Raw genomic sequence first — 14,465 nt, forward strand, 5'->3', positions numbered from 1 at the left:
AGGAGAAAAGGGGGGGGGGAGACCCAAAACAAAGGCCCAATTATGACCACTCATGCTACCTCCAGTTGAGAGGATGTTTTCATTGCAGCCTTGCATAATCGTTTTGAGGAGATATTCTGTTTGGAAGCATAGCAACAGCTCCTGGCCGGGCCGTGGCTTTGTTTACTCGCACACCCCACCCCACAGGGGAAAAGGAACGGCAGAGCATCTGCGGGCGGACTCACTCTCACTAGCATACCGGCATGGCCACTTTCCGACACGGCACAGGGATTTCGCCCTGGCAAGGTGTGTTTTGTTTGAAAAACCACACACAGAAAAAAAAGAACAACACTGTCAAGCTTAGAAAAGTAAGGCTGTTTTTTAAAAAAAATAAAATAAAAATCAAACCCTTGTCTAACTTCTTGGTCAGGTGGTGAAATCCCCTAGTGCACGACACCAGAAGAGGTGGGGCAACCCCTTTCAAATCGCAACCCCCCCAGACTCAAGGGCTCTGTCTCAACGCAACCGCTTGCACGCTGGTTGCATCACACAACTTAATGAGAGATTTCCCGTGCTCTATCTTGACCAAGATTTCTCCTGACCTATCTTTAAAAAGAGACAACCGATACAAACGCAGGCCAAAGGCAGTCCTCTGTAGGCACCCACGTACAGTCCTTTCACTTGGAAAACTGCGCACCAACGCCAAGATGCTAGAGGGTTAAGAGGTGTGCATCAATCCCCACTCCATAGATCAACAATTAAGATATCCGAGGAATGCAAGCAGCACAGCAAAGAGGCTTAAATTTTCCCATGCCCATGTCTGACCCTTGGACATCTCTGAATAAATACGCCAGTCAGACACAAGAATTCCACATCCCGAACCTTAAGGCCATCAGACCGAAGTACGAGGCAACAATTGCAGACTCACCCCCAGTTAATTGCCACAACTCGGACCTTGGCCAGAAGGCAGGAGACGAGACAGAGAGACCAAAGCTGCTACCACACATTCGGATACCGCAATACAGCCGTGGTTTGCTAGCGCACGTGCCTCGTCTGCGCGGAAAACTCCAGCTGCAAATGACTGTTGTGGAGCGACATCATATCCAACCATGAGTGGGGAAGGTGGTGTAACTGGGCCCACAAAAGCGAACCTAGGACATCGGGGGGCAGGATGCTTAAGGATGGGGAAAGAAGGGGGAAAGGCTCAGATCGCCACGGTGTAATCAGGACCTGAAACAGAAGCCACCTGCCAACAGAGAGGCCTCGCTCTTATTTATCATGTAGGCCGGACTCGCAACACCAGGTAAGTTTCCCCACACTGCTGACTTGATGGCCTCACTGTCCGCAAGGAGACGAACCTGTGCCTGAGGTGTACTCTCCAGGGGGCAGGTGACTGAACACTTGTCCACATAAGAAGTATTACGTCAGGGGGAAGGTTTGGTAGAGCCCCTCTCCAAACACCCAGCGTTCCAAGAGAAGGGGATTTTGTTGCGTTGTGGAGCAGCCATTCAAATGCCCTCCCCCTCCTCCGGCCACTTTGTCTGACGTGGCCTGAAACTGCCACCACGCCTACAACCGGTAACAGACAAGCGGCACTCAGTTCAATCCATCCCAATGACCCTAACGAGACTTACTCCCTTGCGAGCACGCTTAAGATTGTAGCTCTTCTTACTTACAGGGAAGGCCAGCAGCAATCAAAAATCTGTCCGTCGAACGACGGCCCCTTGACGCCACCAAAGATCCACCAGTCAAGGTCTGACCGGACAATGCAACCAAGTTCTGTATTAGCGGTTCTCCAAATGGGGGCACCATTTGGATCAGGACCATGGCCTGAGGAGGGCCGCTGAAGCCCCAAAACACACACACACACCCCCGGCACAGTTCTCCCAATCTATAACGGACCTGGGCGCCACTATTTTCCCTGGTTGGAAAGTGTGCATGTAACCAGCAGGGAGTGAACAGCTCCTGCCCTGGAACTTCCCACATGTCCCCTGGTCAAATTAGTGGCAGAACTGTCCTTTCCTAAGAACATAAGAGATAAGCCAATGCTGGATCAGGCCAATGGCCCATCCAGTCTAACACTCTCTGTCACACAGTGGCCCAAAATACCAGGTGCCATCAGGAGGTCCAGCAGTGGGGCCAGGAGACTAGAAGCCCTCCCATTGTTGCCCCCCCTCCCCAAGCACCAAGAATACAGAGCATTACTGCCCCATACATAAGAATGCAAGAGAAGCCAATGTTGGATCAGGCCAATGGCCCATCCAGTCCAAAACTCTGTGTCACACAGTGGCCAAAAAACACCAGGTGCCATCAGGAGGCCCAGCAGTGGGGCCAGGACACTAGAAGCCCTCCCACTGTTGCCTCCCCTCCCCAAGCACCAAGAATACAGAGCATCACTTGTTCCAGAAATCAGAACATAAGAGAAGCCCATGTTGGATCAGGCCAATGACCCATCCAGTCCGACACTCTGTGTCACACAGTGGCCAAAAATACCAGGCGCCAGCAGGAGGTCCAGCAGTGGGGCCAGGACACTAGAAGGGGCCCACACTGTTGCCCCCCCCAAGCACCAAGAATACAGAGCATCACCTGCCCCAGACCGAGAGTTCCTATCTATACCTTGTGGCTAATAGCCACTGATGGACCTCAGCTCCATATGCTTATCCATAAGAACATAAGAGAAGCCAATGTTGGATCAGGCCAAAGGCCCATCTAGTCCAACACTCTGTGTCACACAGTGGCCAGAAATACCAGTGCCATCAGGAGGTCCAGCAGCGGGGCCTTTCCTTTTACTGGCTTCCACTGGGCCACCTCTACTACAGCCTCTTTCTGTCTTTCTACAGCACTTTTAGTGCCCTTCCCTCTATCAACACGCCTAGCCTGCCACTGCAAGGTGGCGCACTGTGCCCCCTCCCATAAAATATCACAGCAGCAGCGAGGGCGATACTGCACCGCTGTCACCACTCATGTACCAGCCTATAACAGCTCGTGACTTAAACAGAACCCCTTTCTGCAAGCCTTGGGTTCTTTCTCAGGACAACCGTGGAATGTCTTTGTTTTCCATAAGGGGTGCGCGAAGCCACTGCATCCAGCACCAAACAAAAAGGTGTAGGTGTTTCCAAGGTGGGTCAGGACTATGTCCCAAGGATGCAACAACATTTAAGAGAGGCGCTGCCTCCCCCCCCCCACACACTGTTTTTAAGGCACACCTCCCCTTTTGAAAAATATCAATAAGCAAAAGAGATGCAACGCATTAGAACCGAAAGGCTCTCTCTCTCTCTTTTTAACCCAGGCTCACAGAAGAAAGCCCTACCTCTCCCACCCCCTTCCAAAGACCTGAAACCAGAGCTCCCTTTCAAGACATCTTACGGAAAGACGCTCTCCCCCCCTGCCCCCCCCCAACATTGGCACATACCTCTGTGGCCCCGACTGCATTCCATGAGCCTGGGAAAAAAGGCCCGGTCATGCATCTGACTCTCACTGACTGCGGTTCCCATTCCCAGGCACCTCACCCTCGGTTTGTTTTCCCCAGCGAGAGCCATAATGACTTACGGTACTTTGTAGCTCAGATTTTTATCTGAAGGTCCCAGGTTCAAGTCTACCTCTATAGCGGGATGATGCGGCATGTAGCAGAGCAGGATTTTCCTGCTTGCAACACTCAGCTGAAGAGTTTTGCGGTAATTAAAGAGCCAAAGAAGCCCAGCCGGATCAGGCCAAGGGTCCCTTGAGCCAAGCACCCTGTTTCCCACGGAGGCCAGCCCCATGCCCTGGGAGGCCCACAGCAGAGCCGCTGAAGGCCTCTTCTTCCCCACTGCGTCAGCCTTCCCCCCACAACTGCCTCCCACCTCCCATTGAGCCGGCATGGCCAACAGCTGCTGGTGGCCCCCCCCCCTCCACGAATCCACCTAATTCCCCTTCTGAAGCAGTCTAAATTAGAGGCCGTCGCTACATTCCAGTGGCAGGGAGTTCCACACTGCCACACAGCAGCCCGGATGTCTGTCCTGAGTCTACAGCCCGTCATCTGCCTTCACCTGAAAACACAGTCTTCTGAAAACACTCCCCCTTAACGGAACAGCATGGTTTTCTGTTACCGTACTTTTCTCGCCATGTATACCAACACAGCTCTCCTTCCCTCACCGCCTGCCCCAGCAGCGACTGTGGTTAAATGACTCCTGTCAGTCCCGGCGGGGTCGGTCAAGTCACAGGATGTGGCTCGAAAAGCCACATCGCTGGAGGACACCAGGGGTTCCCATCATCCTTTGCGTGTGGAACTTCACTGCCTTGACTGAACGGTACTCAGCTCTTATTTGAGAGCAGGGGTACCCAAACCTCTGAAGTCATATTTCTATTTGGAGCAAATGCATGTGATTTGTACACGTGCGCTCCTGTTCCACACCCCAGGTGGTCTCCCAGTGTCTCAAGGGTGGGGTGGGGGCGATGGGTAGAGTAGGCATGACCTCTATTTCCCCTTCCCTCCCACGGTGTCAGGGTACGTATTTATACCCCGCTTTTCTCTCCAAAGGGGACCCAACACACCTTACGACATTCTTCTCACTTCATTTCCCACTCATAACACACACTTGCGTGTGAGGAAGGTCAGGCCAGTCCCTCTCCCTCACCCCAAAGTTACCCGGCATGCTTCCATGGTAGAGCGGGGATTCGAACCCGCGTCTCGTCTCCTAGATCCCGGTTGCACCCTCTAACCCCTACGCTATGACGAATTTCAGGCACAGAGATGGGAGTGAGGTCTACACACAAAGGACAGTTAGCGGCTAAAATCCACCCGCAGGCCAACCGAGGCTATTTTGGTGAAGCCAAGGTGCCAGTTTGGTGTCGTGGTTAAGTGTGCGGACTCTCGTCTGGGAGAGCCGGGTTTGATTCCCCACTCCTCCTCTACTTGCACCTGGCTGGATGACCGTGGGCAAGCCGTAGTTCTGATAAGAGCTGTCCTTGAAAAAGAGCCGTTTCTGTCAAGAGCTCTCTCAGCCCCACCTCCCTCACAGGGCATCTGTTGTGGGGAGGGGAAGGGAAAGGAGATTGTAAGCCGCTCTGGGACTCCTTCAGGTAGTGAAGGGCGGGGTATAAAGGCAATCTCTGCTTCTTCTTCAGGGGTGTGGCCACTGACTACATCGTCACACCACCTTTCTCCGTGGGGGCTACATGGGGTCTCCTGTGTTTTGTCGCCACGATATGATGCTGGGAGCAAGTGACCAGCCCAAGATCCATGTCGGAGTGGGGATTCAAACTCTAGTGTCTCTCTCTCTCTCTCTCTCGCTCGTGCCTCCTGGAGGGAAGGAGCCGAAAGCCTACCTGTCCAGGCCACCAAACGTTTGACCAGCAAGGGCAATACCGTGCACCCATTCCGGCTTGTTGCAAATCCTTAGGAAATACACGCAAAGCAGTAAGCATTAGTAGCACCCACTGTCCCCAGACTGTTCTTCAACAGTCACCCAAGACTGGCTAAAAGATGTCCAGGGAAACAGCTCCTTCTACATTCAGGGACACCAGAGCCTTTTTGCCAAGGGGCAGGGAGCCGAGACCTGTGACAGTAAGGTGCCATGTGGGCTTCCAGAGAGCACCTCTCGCTCTCCTCTTCTGGCACACGAGGGGCAGGTGAAACCCCGCCTAGCAGATCTGGGTGCAAGGCAACTTCAGCTGGTCCAAAAAAAGTCACAACCAGCAGCCCCAAATAGCAGGTTTGCTATGTTGCCTGGAGCAGACCTTGCAGAAGAAGACCAGGTTGGCTGAACACGGTGCACCAGACCGCACCTTTGGGATGCCTCAGTTCCGAACACTGTGCCTTCATTTTTCCAGGTTATGTTCACACACCCCATCACAAAGACATATGCGCGAGCCTGCACCAAGAGCTAGGGAGGCACATAGGAAGGACAGTGCAGACCTTTGAGGTCAGAAAAGCCAAGTGGAGAGAGCGCTCTGAAGACAGACCCTCCACTGGCTCGGCACCATGTGGCCGACTACTCCTTCAAGCCACGACAAGGCTGCAAGCTTTGCACTGCCCTGTGGCCAGAAGGTGTCGGCGTCTTCCCCCAGCAAGAGGAAACCTCGCAAGTGAACACCAACACAAGACAACGCACCCACCGACAACACTGACGGAGCGGGGAGGCCACTTACCCGCCTCCACCGCCGCTGGCAGTGCCATTGTGCAGCCTCGCTGAAGTGGCCATTGTCCGGAGCCAGGGCCCGGCTTGTCCGGGAGCCAAACTATGCTGAGTCTACGGCTGTTTCCTGTGGCCTGCCCTGCGTGCGCATTATTCTTGGATAGGGCCTCATTATGTTGGGTAATCCTCCCTGCTGTCAGTATGGGCACACTATTGTTATGGGGTAACATTCGCCACCACCGCCTCCGTCTGGGTGGCCGGACGGCAATTATCCCCAGTGACCAAACTGGTGTGCTTTAAACAAACAAAAAACGGGGGAAAGAGACTGCCTCTTAAAAAAAAAATACAAGAAATTGCAGCACCTCTTTCGTTGACAGCACGTTTTCCTAAACTGATCTGAGCTGCAGAAAGCTTAATTCCACCACCACCACCCAAAAAACCCCGTCCCTAAGAGGGCTTGCAAAGAGCAGGCCGGGATGTCAACGGTCAGTTTAAAGCCCTCTGCTCCAAGAAGATTACCCCACTATTCTCAGCATTTAGCCTCCCCTACCTGCTTAAAGCAGGGCTTTGATAATTAAATGCGCCAGTTACAACGGGGTGACAAGGTTAATAGGCGGAATACCTGCCAGCCAGCCAAGCACAAAAAGGGGGGGGGGGGAGAGAAAGAGAGAGAGAACAAACCAGGGTTGCATCTAGCAAGCCTGAACAAGAGGGCTCCCCATCCATATTCATTTGCTTTCAGAGAGAAACCGGGCCAAGCAGGTAGGGGACACCCCGTCCAGCTGTTTTTCTACGGAAAATCCGAATAAAAAGACGTCAAATAAATAAGTATTTAAATAAGAACATAAGAGAAGCCAATGTTGGATCAGGCCAATGGCCCATCCAGTCCAACACTCTGTGTCACACAGTGGCCAAAACTACCAGGTGCCCCCAGGAGGTCCAGCAGTGGGGCCAGGACACTAGGAGCCCTCCCACTGTTGCCCCCCCCCTCCAGCCCCAAGAATACAGTGCATCCCTTGCCCCAAACCGAGAGTTCCTATAAGAACATAAGAGAAGCCAATGTTGGATCAGGCCAATGGCCCATCCAGTCCAACACTCTGTGTCACACAGTGGCCAAAACTACCAGGTGCCCCCAGGAGGTCCAGCAGTGGGGCCAGGACACTAGGAGCCCTCCCACTGTTGCCCCCCCCCTCCAGCCCCAAGAATACAGTGCATCCCTTGCCCCAAACCGAGAGTTCCTATAAGAACATAAGAGAAGCCAATGTTGGATCAGGCCAATGGCCCATCCAGTCCAACACTCTGTGTCACACAGTGGCCAAAACTACCAGGTGCCCCCAGGAGGTCCAGCAGTGGGGCTGGAATAAATAAGGTCAGCAAAATTCAAACAGGCTTAGCGGGAGAAGGAAACTGCGCTGTGTACAAGCCTGGACCACGGACAAGCGTTGGGGGGGTTCACCGACGCTTCATATCCCACATTCAGACACTCTAACAAGACTCATTTACAGTACAACAGCCCTGGCTGTCGCAGACAACACTTAAAGGGAGGGCAGGACGTTTTCCATGGGAAAATCACTGACCCCAACACGTACGATGTGCTGCATCCGACTTCAGGGCACCTCGGTCTCAGTCACGCCCTGGGTAGCCTCGGCCAGCCCTACCCCATCAGGTCTCCAAAGCTAAGCAGGGTGGGTCCACTCCCGGGTCGCCCGTGGCTGGGAGACCTCCAAGGAGTGCCAGGGTTTGTGATGGGGAGGCAGCAGGCCATGGCAAGCTGCCTCTGAAACGGGATCACTAGAAGACAGCTCTGTGAGTTGATGGCACTATTCCGCCCAACACCACGCCCATCTCGCCTACCCCAAAATAAAACCGTGGGCCCTAACCAATGCAGCGGGTCCTTTTTGCAAAACTGGCACTCTACGCTTTTCAGTCACACGGCGGCACTTTTACTCCAGAGCAGGACTATTAAATCCCCAAGTCAGCTCCTGTACAAAAAGCCGGAGACGGACGGCCTTGCAGTCTGACCCAATGGGGCGCATTCACACTGAAGCCCGTCATGCTGGAATTTGCTCTAGGCAGACATTGGATGGGAGCCTTCTTATAAGATATCGAATAAGCTTTGGACAAATTCCAACTTTCCAGGAGCCCAGCCCTACACAGAGTTAAGGGGGACTCGGCCCTTTGACTCCAACGTGTTTCAGATGTGCTTAAACGCTACACAGGACCAATTTGTAAGAAAGGTTTGAGGGGGAGGAAGGAAAAGCCATGCCAACTGAAAGATCTGTGCGTATTCCAACAAGCTCAGGGTAATGAGAGTAAAAATACAATCACAGCCAGATTTTAAACATATGCTCTCTCCTCCGGATTATGAGCCTTTCCCAATGAACTGAAATCCAACACCGGGAGAGTCAGTTACGTGTCAGCACTTAATATAAACAATTATCTGCCTCCACCGTCGACTCTGCCTCATTAAAAATACCATCAGTATTTTCACATTCCACACAATTCCTTTCCCACGGATTTACTCCTCTTCTTTAAACTGGATGCAGGGTTTCCCAACCCCATTAATTCCAAATGGGTGACCACAGATTTCGCTTTCGAAAAGTTACTTAAGCTGAATGACCAGTCTTGCAGATTCTGAATGGGGAGAGCACTGAGGGGCTCAAGGATAATCTCTTGGGGTTCTCCCCCCCTCCCCTCCCCCACAATAGGTCTCAGACCCTTTGATAGATCAGACAAAAGGCCTTTGGAAAGACCATCTCCAAAGAAAACATCTAGCATAACTCAGCAAGATCTGGGGTTTCCCCAACAGCAGACCGCCAGAGAAAAAACCCTGAGTGGCGACCCTCTCCTGCAAGCCTTCCCCAAACGAAACAGGGTTAGCTAAAAGATGGGTCTCTTCTGCTGCTGCTTTCCCCTGCTAAGTAAATCCCGAATGTGCGCTTCTGCAGTTTGCGGAAGAACAGTGGAGGCGCCCTGGCACCTCCTCAGATGCCCAGTAGGCAAGTACCATTTGTAACCCATTTAAACTTGTAGTTATTTTCATTTACAGAATTTGTACCCCACCTCTCTGCCCTCACAAGGCCCACCAAGGCGGCTTTTGCAGGCAAAAGAAGAAGACTGTCCCCGAATCCTGAGCAAAACACTGGGGACCAAAATCACATTCACAGGTAACGGGTGTGCTCAGACAGTACTGTGCGCAAAAGGAAAGCATTAGCTGTTCACCATCAATTAGGAATTATAGAACAGAGTACTTAAAGACGGCTGATGCCAGTCACGGGCGTACACACAGGGAGACTCTGGAAAGCAGCTCAAAGAATCAAAAAACCAATCCAAGATCAATCCCTTTTGCATTACAGCAGGGAACACGGGCAGGCCACCCATGTATCGGAACAGACGTCAGTGCTGTGCATTCCTTCGGTTAAGGAGGAAACCTCTGTACGGGGCGGTACTTTGCAGAACAGAACACTCAAAGGCTCACAAGCCCGCCCCACTTTTCCAATAGGCAACTGCGCATTTGTGTAGCCCCTGTATTGTTGTGGCGCTAGCTTGCAGGTGCCAGTCTCCTGGAAGGCTTCTTTCTTTCCCCTTCATGGCTGCTTAGCTGCCCTGTCTCCTAGCAACCGGCTCAAACCTCCAGTCTCTTAAAGGAAATTTACAGCCCCCATCCCCACCCCATCACTCACGAGGGCTTGCATCAAAACCCAGGCAGGGCAAAAGAGAATAAAGCAAAACTTCAAATCCAAGCATACTTTCTTTGAGAAGGAAAAAGTCAATCCTTTTGGAATCACTGCAGGAAGGTTTTGGATACGGGACGTGGGGTGTGTGTGTGCGGCGGCTCATAACGCATGGCAGTGCGCTTGCACATCATCGTTAAAGACTATTTTTGGCAGAGTGCATGTTGGAACACTTTGCGAGGGAGAGAGAGAAGGCGCAGGACCGCTCTAAAAACTGGGCCCATTCTAGAGCAGGGGACCCCTTTGTCTCAGCCACAGACGGGAAAGATGGGTCAACCGGTCCGGGCGGGGGGAGGGGGGGGCTTTTGTTAGAACTGTCGGTTGTGCACCAGCAGGGTGAGGTGTGGGATGTGAATGCAGCCCATTTCACTTTTACTGTGCTGCTTTTCTGCAAAGCAAGAATAAACTGCAGCCAGGCAAGTGTTTTGTCGGAAAGGGAGTGTGTGGAAACGGCTGAAGAAGAGGCACTTTTTGTGGCTCCACGGTTCCAGGGGCAGGCCACGCTGAGCAAAACAAACCACCAGAGGTGGCTTCGGGGCCTTGAAAGAAGCACCCCCTCAAAAGAAAGCTGGGGGGGGAATGAGACTATTGTCTCTGGCCAGGGCCACTTTGGCAACGGGGAAAAGAAAAATACCCTCAGGGCACTTTATAGCCCTGCGGAAAGTGCAACATGCGTCCACACCCAGACACACAGCTCTTTTTGGACTCGGATGCCTTGAAGGAATGTTTTGCCAACTGAAGACTGCCCAGAGCAGCCTTTTCTTCAGTTTTCCCCCAGTGCAACAGTTAACAGTCCAATGTTTGACTGGCTCAAAAGCAATGGAGAAGACAAGCAATCTTCCAGGCAATGGGCCTTTTGGGCGCGCCTCATGGAGTTACCTGGGGAGACTGGCAGTTCGCCCTAGGCGACACCTCATGACCAACTCACAGAAAGGCCTTCATACAAAAGGCATAGAAAAGAGGGTCACACAAGCCCAGTTCTTCTGTGGGTTTACTCCCAAGGAAGCCTCATCTATAATGTGGCTTTCTCTCCCAGGGAGGGGCCGTGGCTCAGTGGCAGAGCCTCGGCTTTGCATGCAAAAGGTCCCAGGGTTCAATCCCCAGCATCTCCAATTAAAAAGATTCAGGTGGGAGGCGATGGGAAAGACCTCTGCCTGAGACCCTGGAGAGCCACTGCCCGTCTGAGTAGACAATGCTGAACGCTGATGGACCGGGGGGGGGTCTGATTCAGTAAAAGGCAGCCTCCTATATTAATATCAGGGCACTGAATCCGTAACCTTGTTCAAGTTAAGAGCTCAAAAGCACAACACTCTGGTAGGAGAATGTGTGTGTGGGGGGGCGACATTCACATCAATCATCCACAGGAGGTAGATCTGAAGAAGTGAGTAGTGATTCGTGAAAGCTCCTCCCCTGCCACAGGAGATGGTGGCGGCTACAAGCATGGACCGCTTCAAGAGGGAACTGGATAAACATACGAAGCAGAGGTATAGATAGGAACTCACAGTCTGGGGCAAGGGATGCTCCGTATATTCTTGGTGCTGGGGGGGGGCAACAGTGGGAGGGGCTTCTAGTGTCCTGGCCCCACTGCTGGACCTCCTGATGGCTTCTGGTATTTTTGGCCACTGCGTGACACAGAGTGTTGGACTGGAGGGGCTATTGGCCTGACCCAACACTGGCTTCTCTTACGTTCTTATGGTGCTACTGGACACTTGCTCTTTCCGCCTACACTCAAATGAGGAAGATTAATGCTCTAGGAAAACCTGCCCATGATGATTATGATGATGATTATTAAATAATAATAATAATGATAATGATGATAATAATGATAATAATAATAATAGTAAAAATAGTAATAATAATAATGGAGTCATAATCCATAACAGCAGCACGACAGCCTCTTGGCCGCGTTTCAAATACCACACTTCCCTCCCCCCGTTTGCAAAACTTTTTTCGAAAATCCCTTTGATGGCATATCTGGTAACAGTTTTTATCTCTTTCCAACAAAATCCGATCGCGGGGCTTACAGTTCCAAACAGGGAACACTTTTGTGAACTCGGCTATTATACTTGGTAATGCTGTCTCTTTAAATATGTGCACTCAGCTTCACCCTTTAAAAAGAGAGAGAGAGATAGAGAGAGAGACAGAGAAGGGAGGCTGGGAGGGAGGGCTGAGAGAGCAGGGAAATCAGCCCAGAGGATCACAAACTGATATTTGCTCTGCCGGCAGACAGGAGGCAGTACCGGAACACGTGGCCGGGCTCTGGAGTGCCGCTTTGGATGGCGAGGGAGCCTGAGAAGGCAGGCCAGGGGTAGGTGGGTGGGTGGGATTTCAATACCCCTCCCACCCACTCCTCTGCGGTCTCGGCTCAGAGAAAAAGAGCCAATGAGAAAATGAAATCTTGCGGTCCCACGTTCCTAGGCACACTACAGCATCTTTCTCAACAAACAAATGGGGAGGGGAGGGGGGGAGACAGCCCCTCCCTCCCTTGGCAAAGGCCACGGATCCAATCTCCTTTCCCCAAAGCGTCTCTTCTCACCACTCGGAACCTGCGTCTCTGGCGAGTCACAGGAGGCAGTGGCCCCGTTCCCGATGCAGCCAGAGGTGCAACGGGCGTTGAGCACCGGCTGCACGGCAACGTTTCTCCGTGGAAGTCTGCAGCATCGCGGCACTCGAAAGAGTTCTATGCACTTGTGGACGCGGGGTCCCTCCGAAGACCCTCTCCGAGCAAACAGCCCTGACCCCACCCAGCACATACTCAACACTGTCAGACATGCCACCACCACCCCCCAAACCTTCAGGTCCACACATTGCAAGCCTGGCTTGAGCCAAGGCGGCAGGATCCTGCTATGGCTCCTCTCTTCTGAGAGAGAATGCGGTGGAGCTGACAGTCCACATCTGGTGTTTGTGTGTGTGCGGGGGGGGGGGAGGAGGAGGGAGACAGCGAAGCATCAGTCCTCCTCCTGATTTAGCTTCTGAGACTATCCATTGCCTGGCAAGTGCCTTAAGGGCACTTAAGCCCCAAGAACAGCCAGCCCCAAGAACAGCCACCGGTTCCCCTGGGCATTGCCTTTTCTGGCAGGCTCTTTTCACCGGGGATCTTGGCGCACACTGCCCCTCCCCCCTTCACCTGGGCATGAGAACTAATTGGGAAGGGGGAAAAAAAAATAAAACAGAGAGCATGAACTTGTGACCTTTTAATTCTCAAGGGGCTTACATGTGCCTCCAAGAGCAACATGTGCACACACACACACACACCAGCCGTGTGCCCAATCCATTTAGGGTTCTCACGCTGCCCGGGCTGCTCCTACACAGACAACAGAGATCTTATCAGGCAGGGCACTTTCAGCCTGCAGAAGTCACCGGATCGGCAGGTTCCCTGCGCCCGGACAGGCTCAGCCCTTTCTCCATCCAGCCTTAGCCAAGGAAGCCTACACGAAAGGAAGCCCAAACTCCAGCTAGGACCCCCACAGCTGCCGGTCCTCAAGCACAGACACCCCCCCCCTGCAGAGCCTTGTCTCGGAACTCACCGGCCAGGCGAAGCTGAAAGGCAGAATGATCCGGCTCCTTTCGTTATTCCGACTGTATTTCAAGTTGAAGGTATTCCCACCGACGACCGGGGTAGATCCGGCGCCAAAGCTGCAGGGGCCCCCAGCGGAAACCCGCGACTGATACTCCTTCAGGCAAACTTTGAAATAAGTGTCACACTCGTCTCGGGTGCATCTCCGGTCGGCCGGGTTGCGGGTCCCGTCGCAGCAATGCCCGTTCTGCAGCTCCCCGTTGACATTTTGCATGGACAGGATCTCGAACTCGAACTGGCCCGAGGTGAGGGTCACCTGCTCGAGGGGAGAGACCCCCCCCCCCGGGGGAAAGAACAAAGTGTTAAGCAGGGGAGTGTGAGAAAACAGCAGCAGCCTTCCCCCTACCCCCAAATTCTGCAGGAGCCCCCTGTCCCCCAAGCCATGCTCCCGCTAAGCTGTGGAGTCTTGTGAGCAAAAGGTCTACTTTGCGAGCTCCTGGCACTAAAGTTGTGAGCGAGCCATTTGGCTGCTGCATGGATCAGTTTGCTTTGGAGCCCCCTCCTTCCCGAGCCGAGACAGAAATGTGTGCGATGGAGGCTGAAACACTGTGAGCCAGCTCACAGGAACTGGGCTTAGAGGGAACACCGACCGCCCCCCCCCCCCCCCCCCAGCCCAGGCGCCTTAAGGGCGAGGCCTTTCTGTCCCAGAAGAAGAGGCGACGGGGAGGAAGGGAGCCGCCGAGGCGGAACTCCAGGGGAAAAAGCCCCGGACGCGGCACGCGAGTCAAGGCGGGAGGGCCGCCTTTCCCCTTCCCACGAGACGAGGCCCGTCCCTAAAGGCCCCCCCCTCCTCGGGAGCCAGCGGGCGAGGAGGCACGTCGTCTGGCAAAGCCGGAGTCCGGGGGCGGCAGGAGTCTCCTGGAAGGGGGGGGGGTTCCCAGCGTCCAGGGCGCAGCTCCTCCGCAGAGGCGGCCAGCTGCGCGCACCTTGCAAGGCGCCGTCGGACGCCCGGCCCAAAGGGCTGCGGAGGAGCCCCGAAGCACGCGGCTGTCTTGCGCCTCGCCTCTCTCTTTTTTTTTGGGGGGGGACCCCAAAATGCCCTTTTCGGCGGGCGGGGGG

At 53.5% G+C, this 14,465-nt stretch overlaps 1 protein-coding gene across 1 annotated transcript in view; it reads right to left on the reverse strand.

Annotated features, from left to right (window-relative positions):
• The window catches only part of JAG1 (jagged 1), a 111,621-nt gene that overhangs the window by 50,412 nt on the left and 46,744 nt on the right, over positions 1-14,465 (reverse strand). The window contains exon 2 of the mRNA XM_015406997.1: positions 13,357-13,662. Coding sequence (XP_015262483.1) covers positions 13,357-13,662 — 306 coding nt within the window. The remainder of the gene's footprint in view (positions 1-13,356; positions 13,663-14,465) is intronic.

Source organism: Gekko japonicus, unplaced genomic scaffold, assembly GCF_001447785.1.
Source record: "Gekko japonicus isolate JY-2015 unplaced genomic scaffold, Gekko_japonicus_V1.1 scaffold1854, whole genome shotgun sequence".
NCBI lineage: Eukaryota > Metazoa > Chordata > Lepidosauria > Squamata > Gekkonidae > Gekko > Gekko japonicus.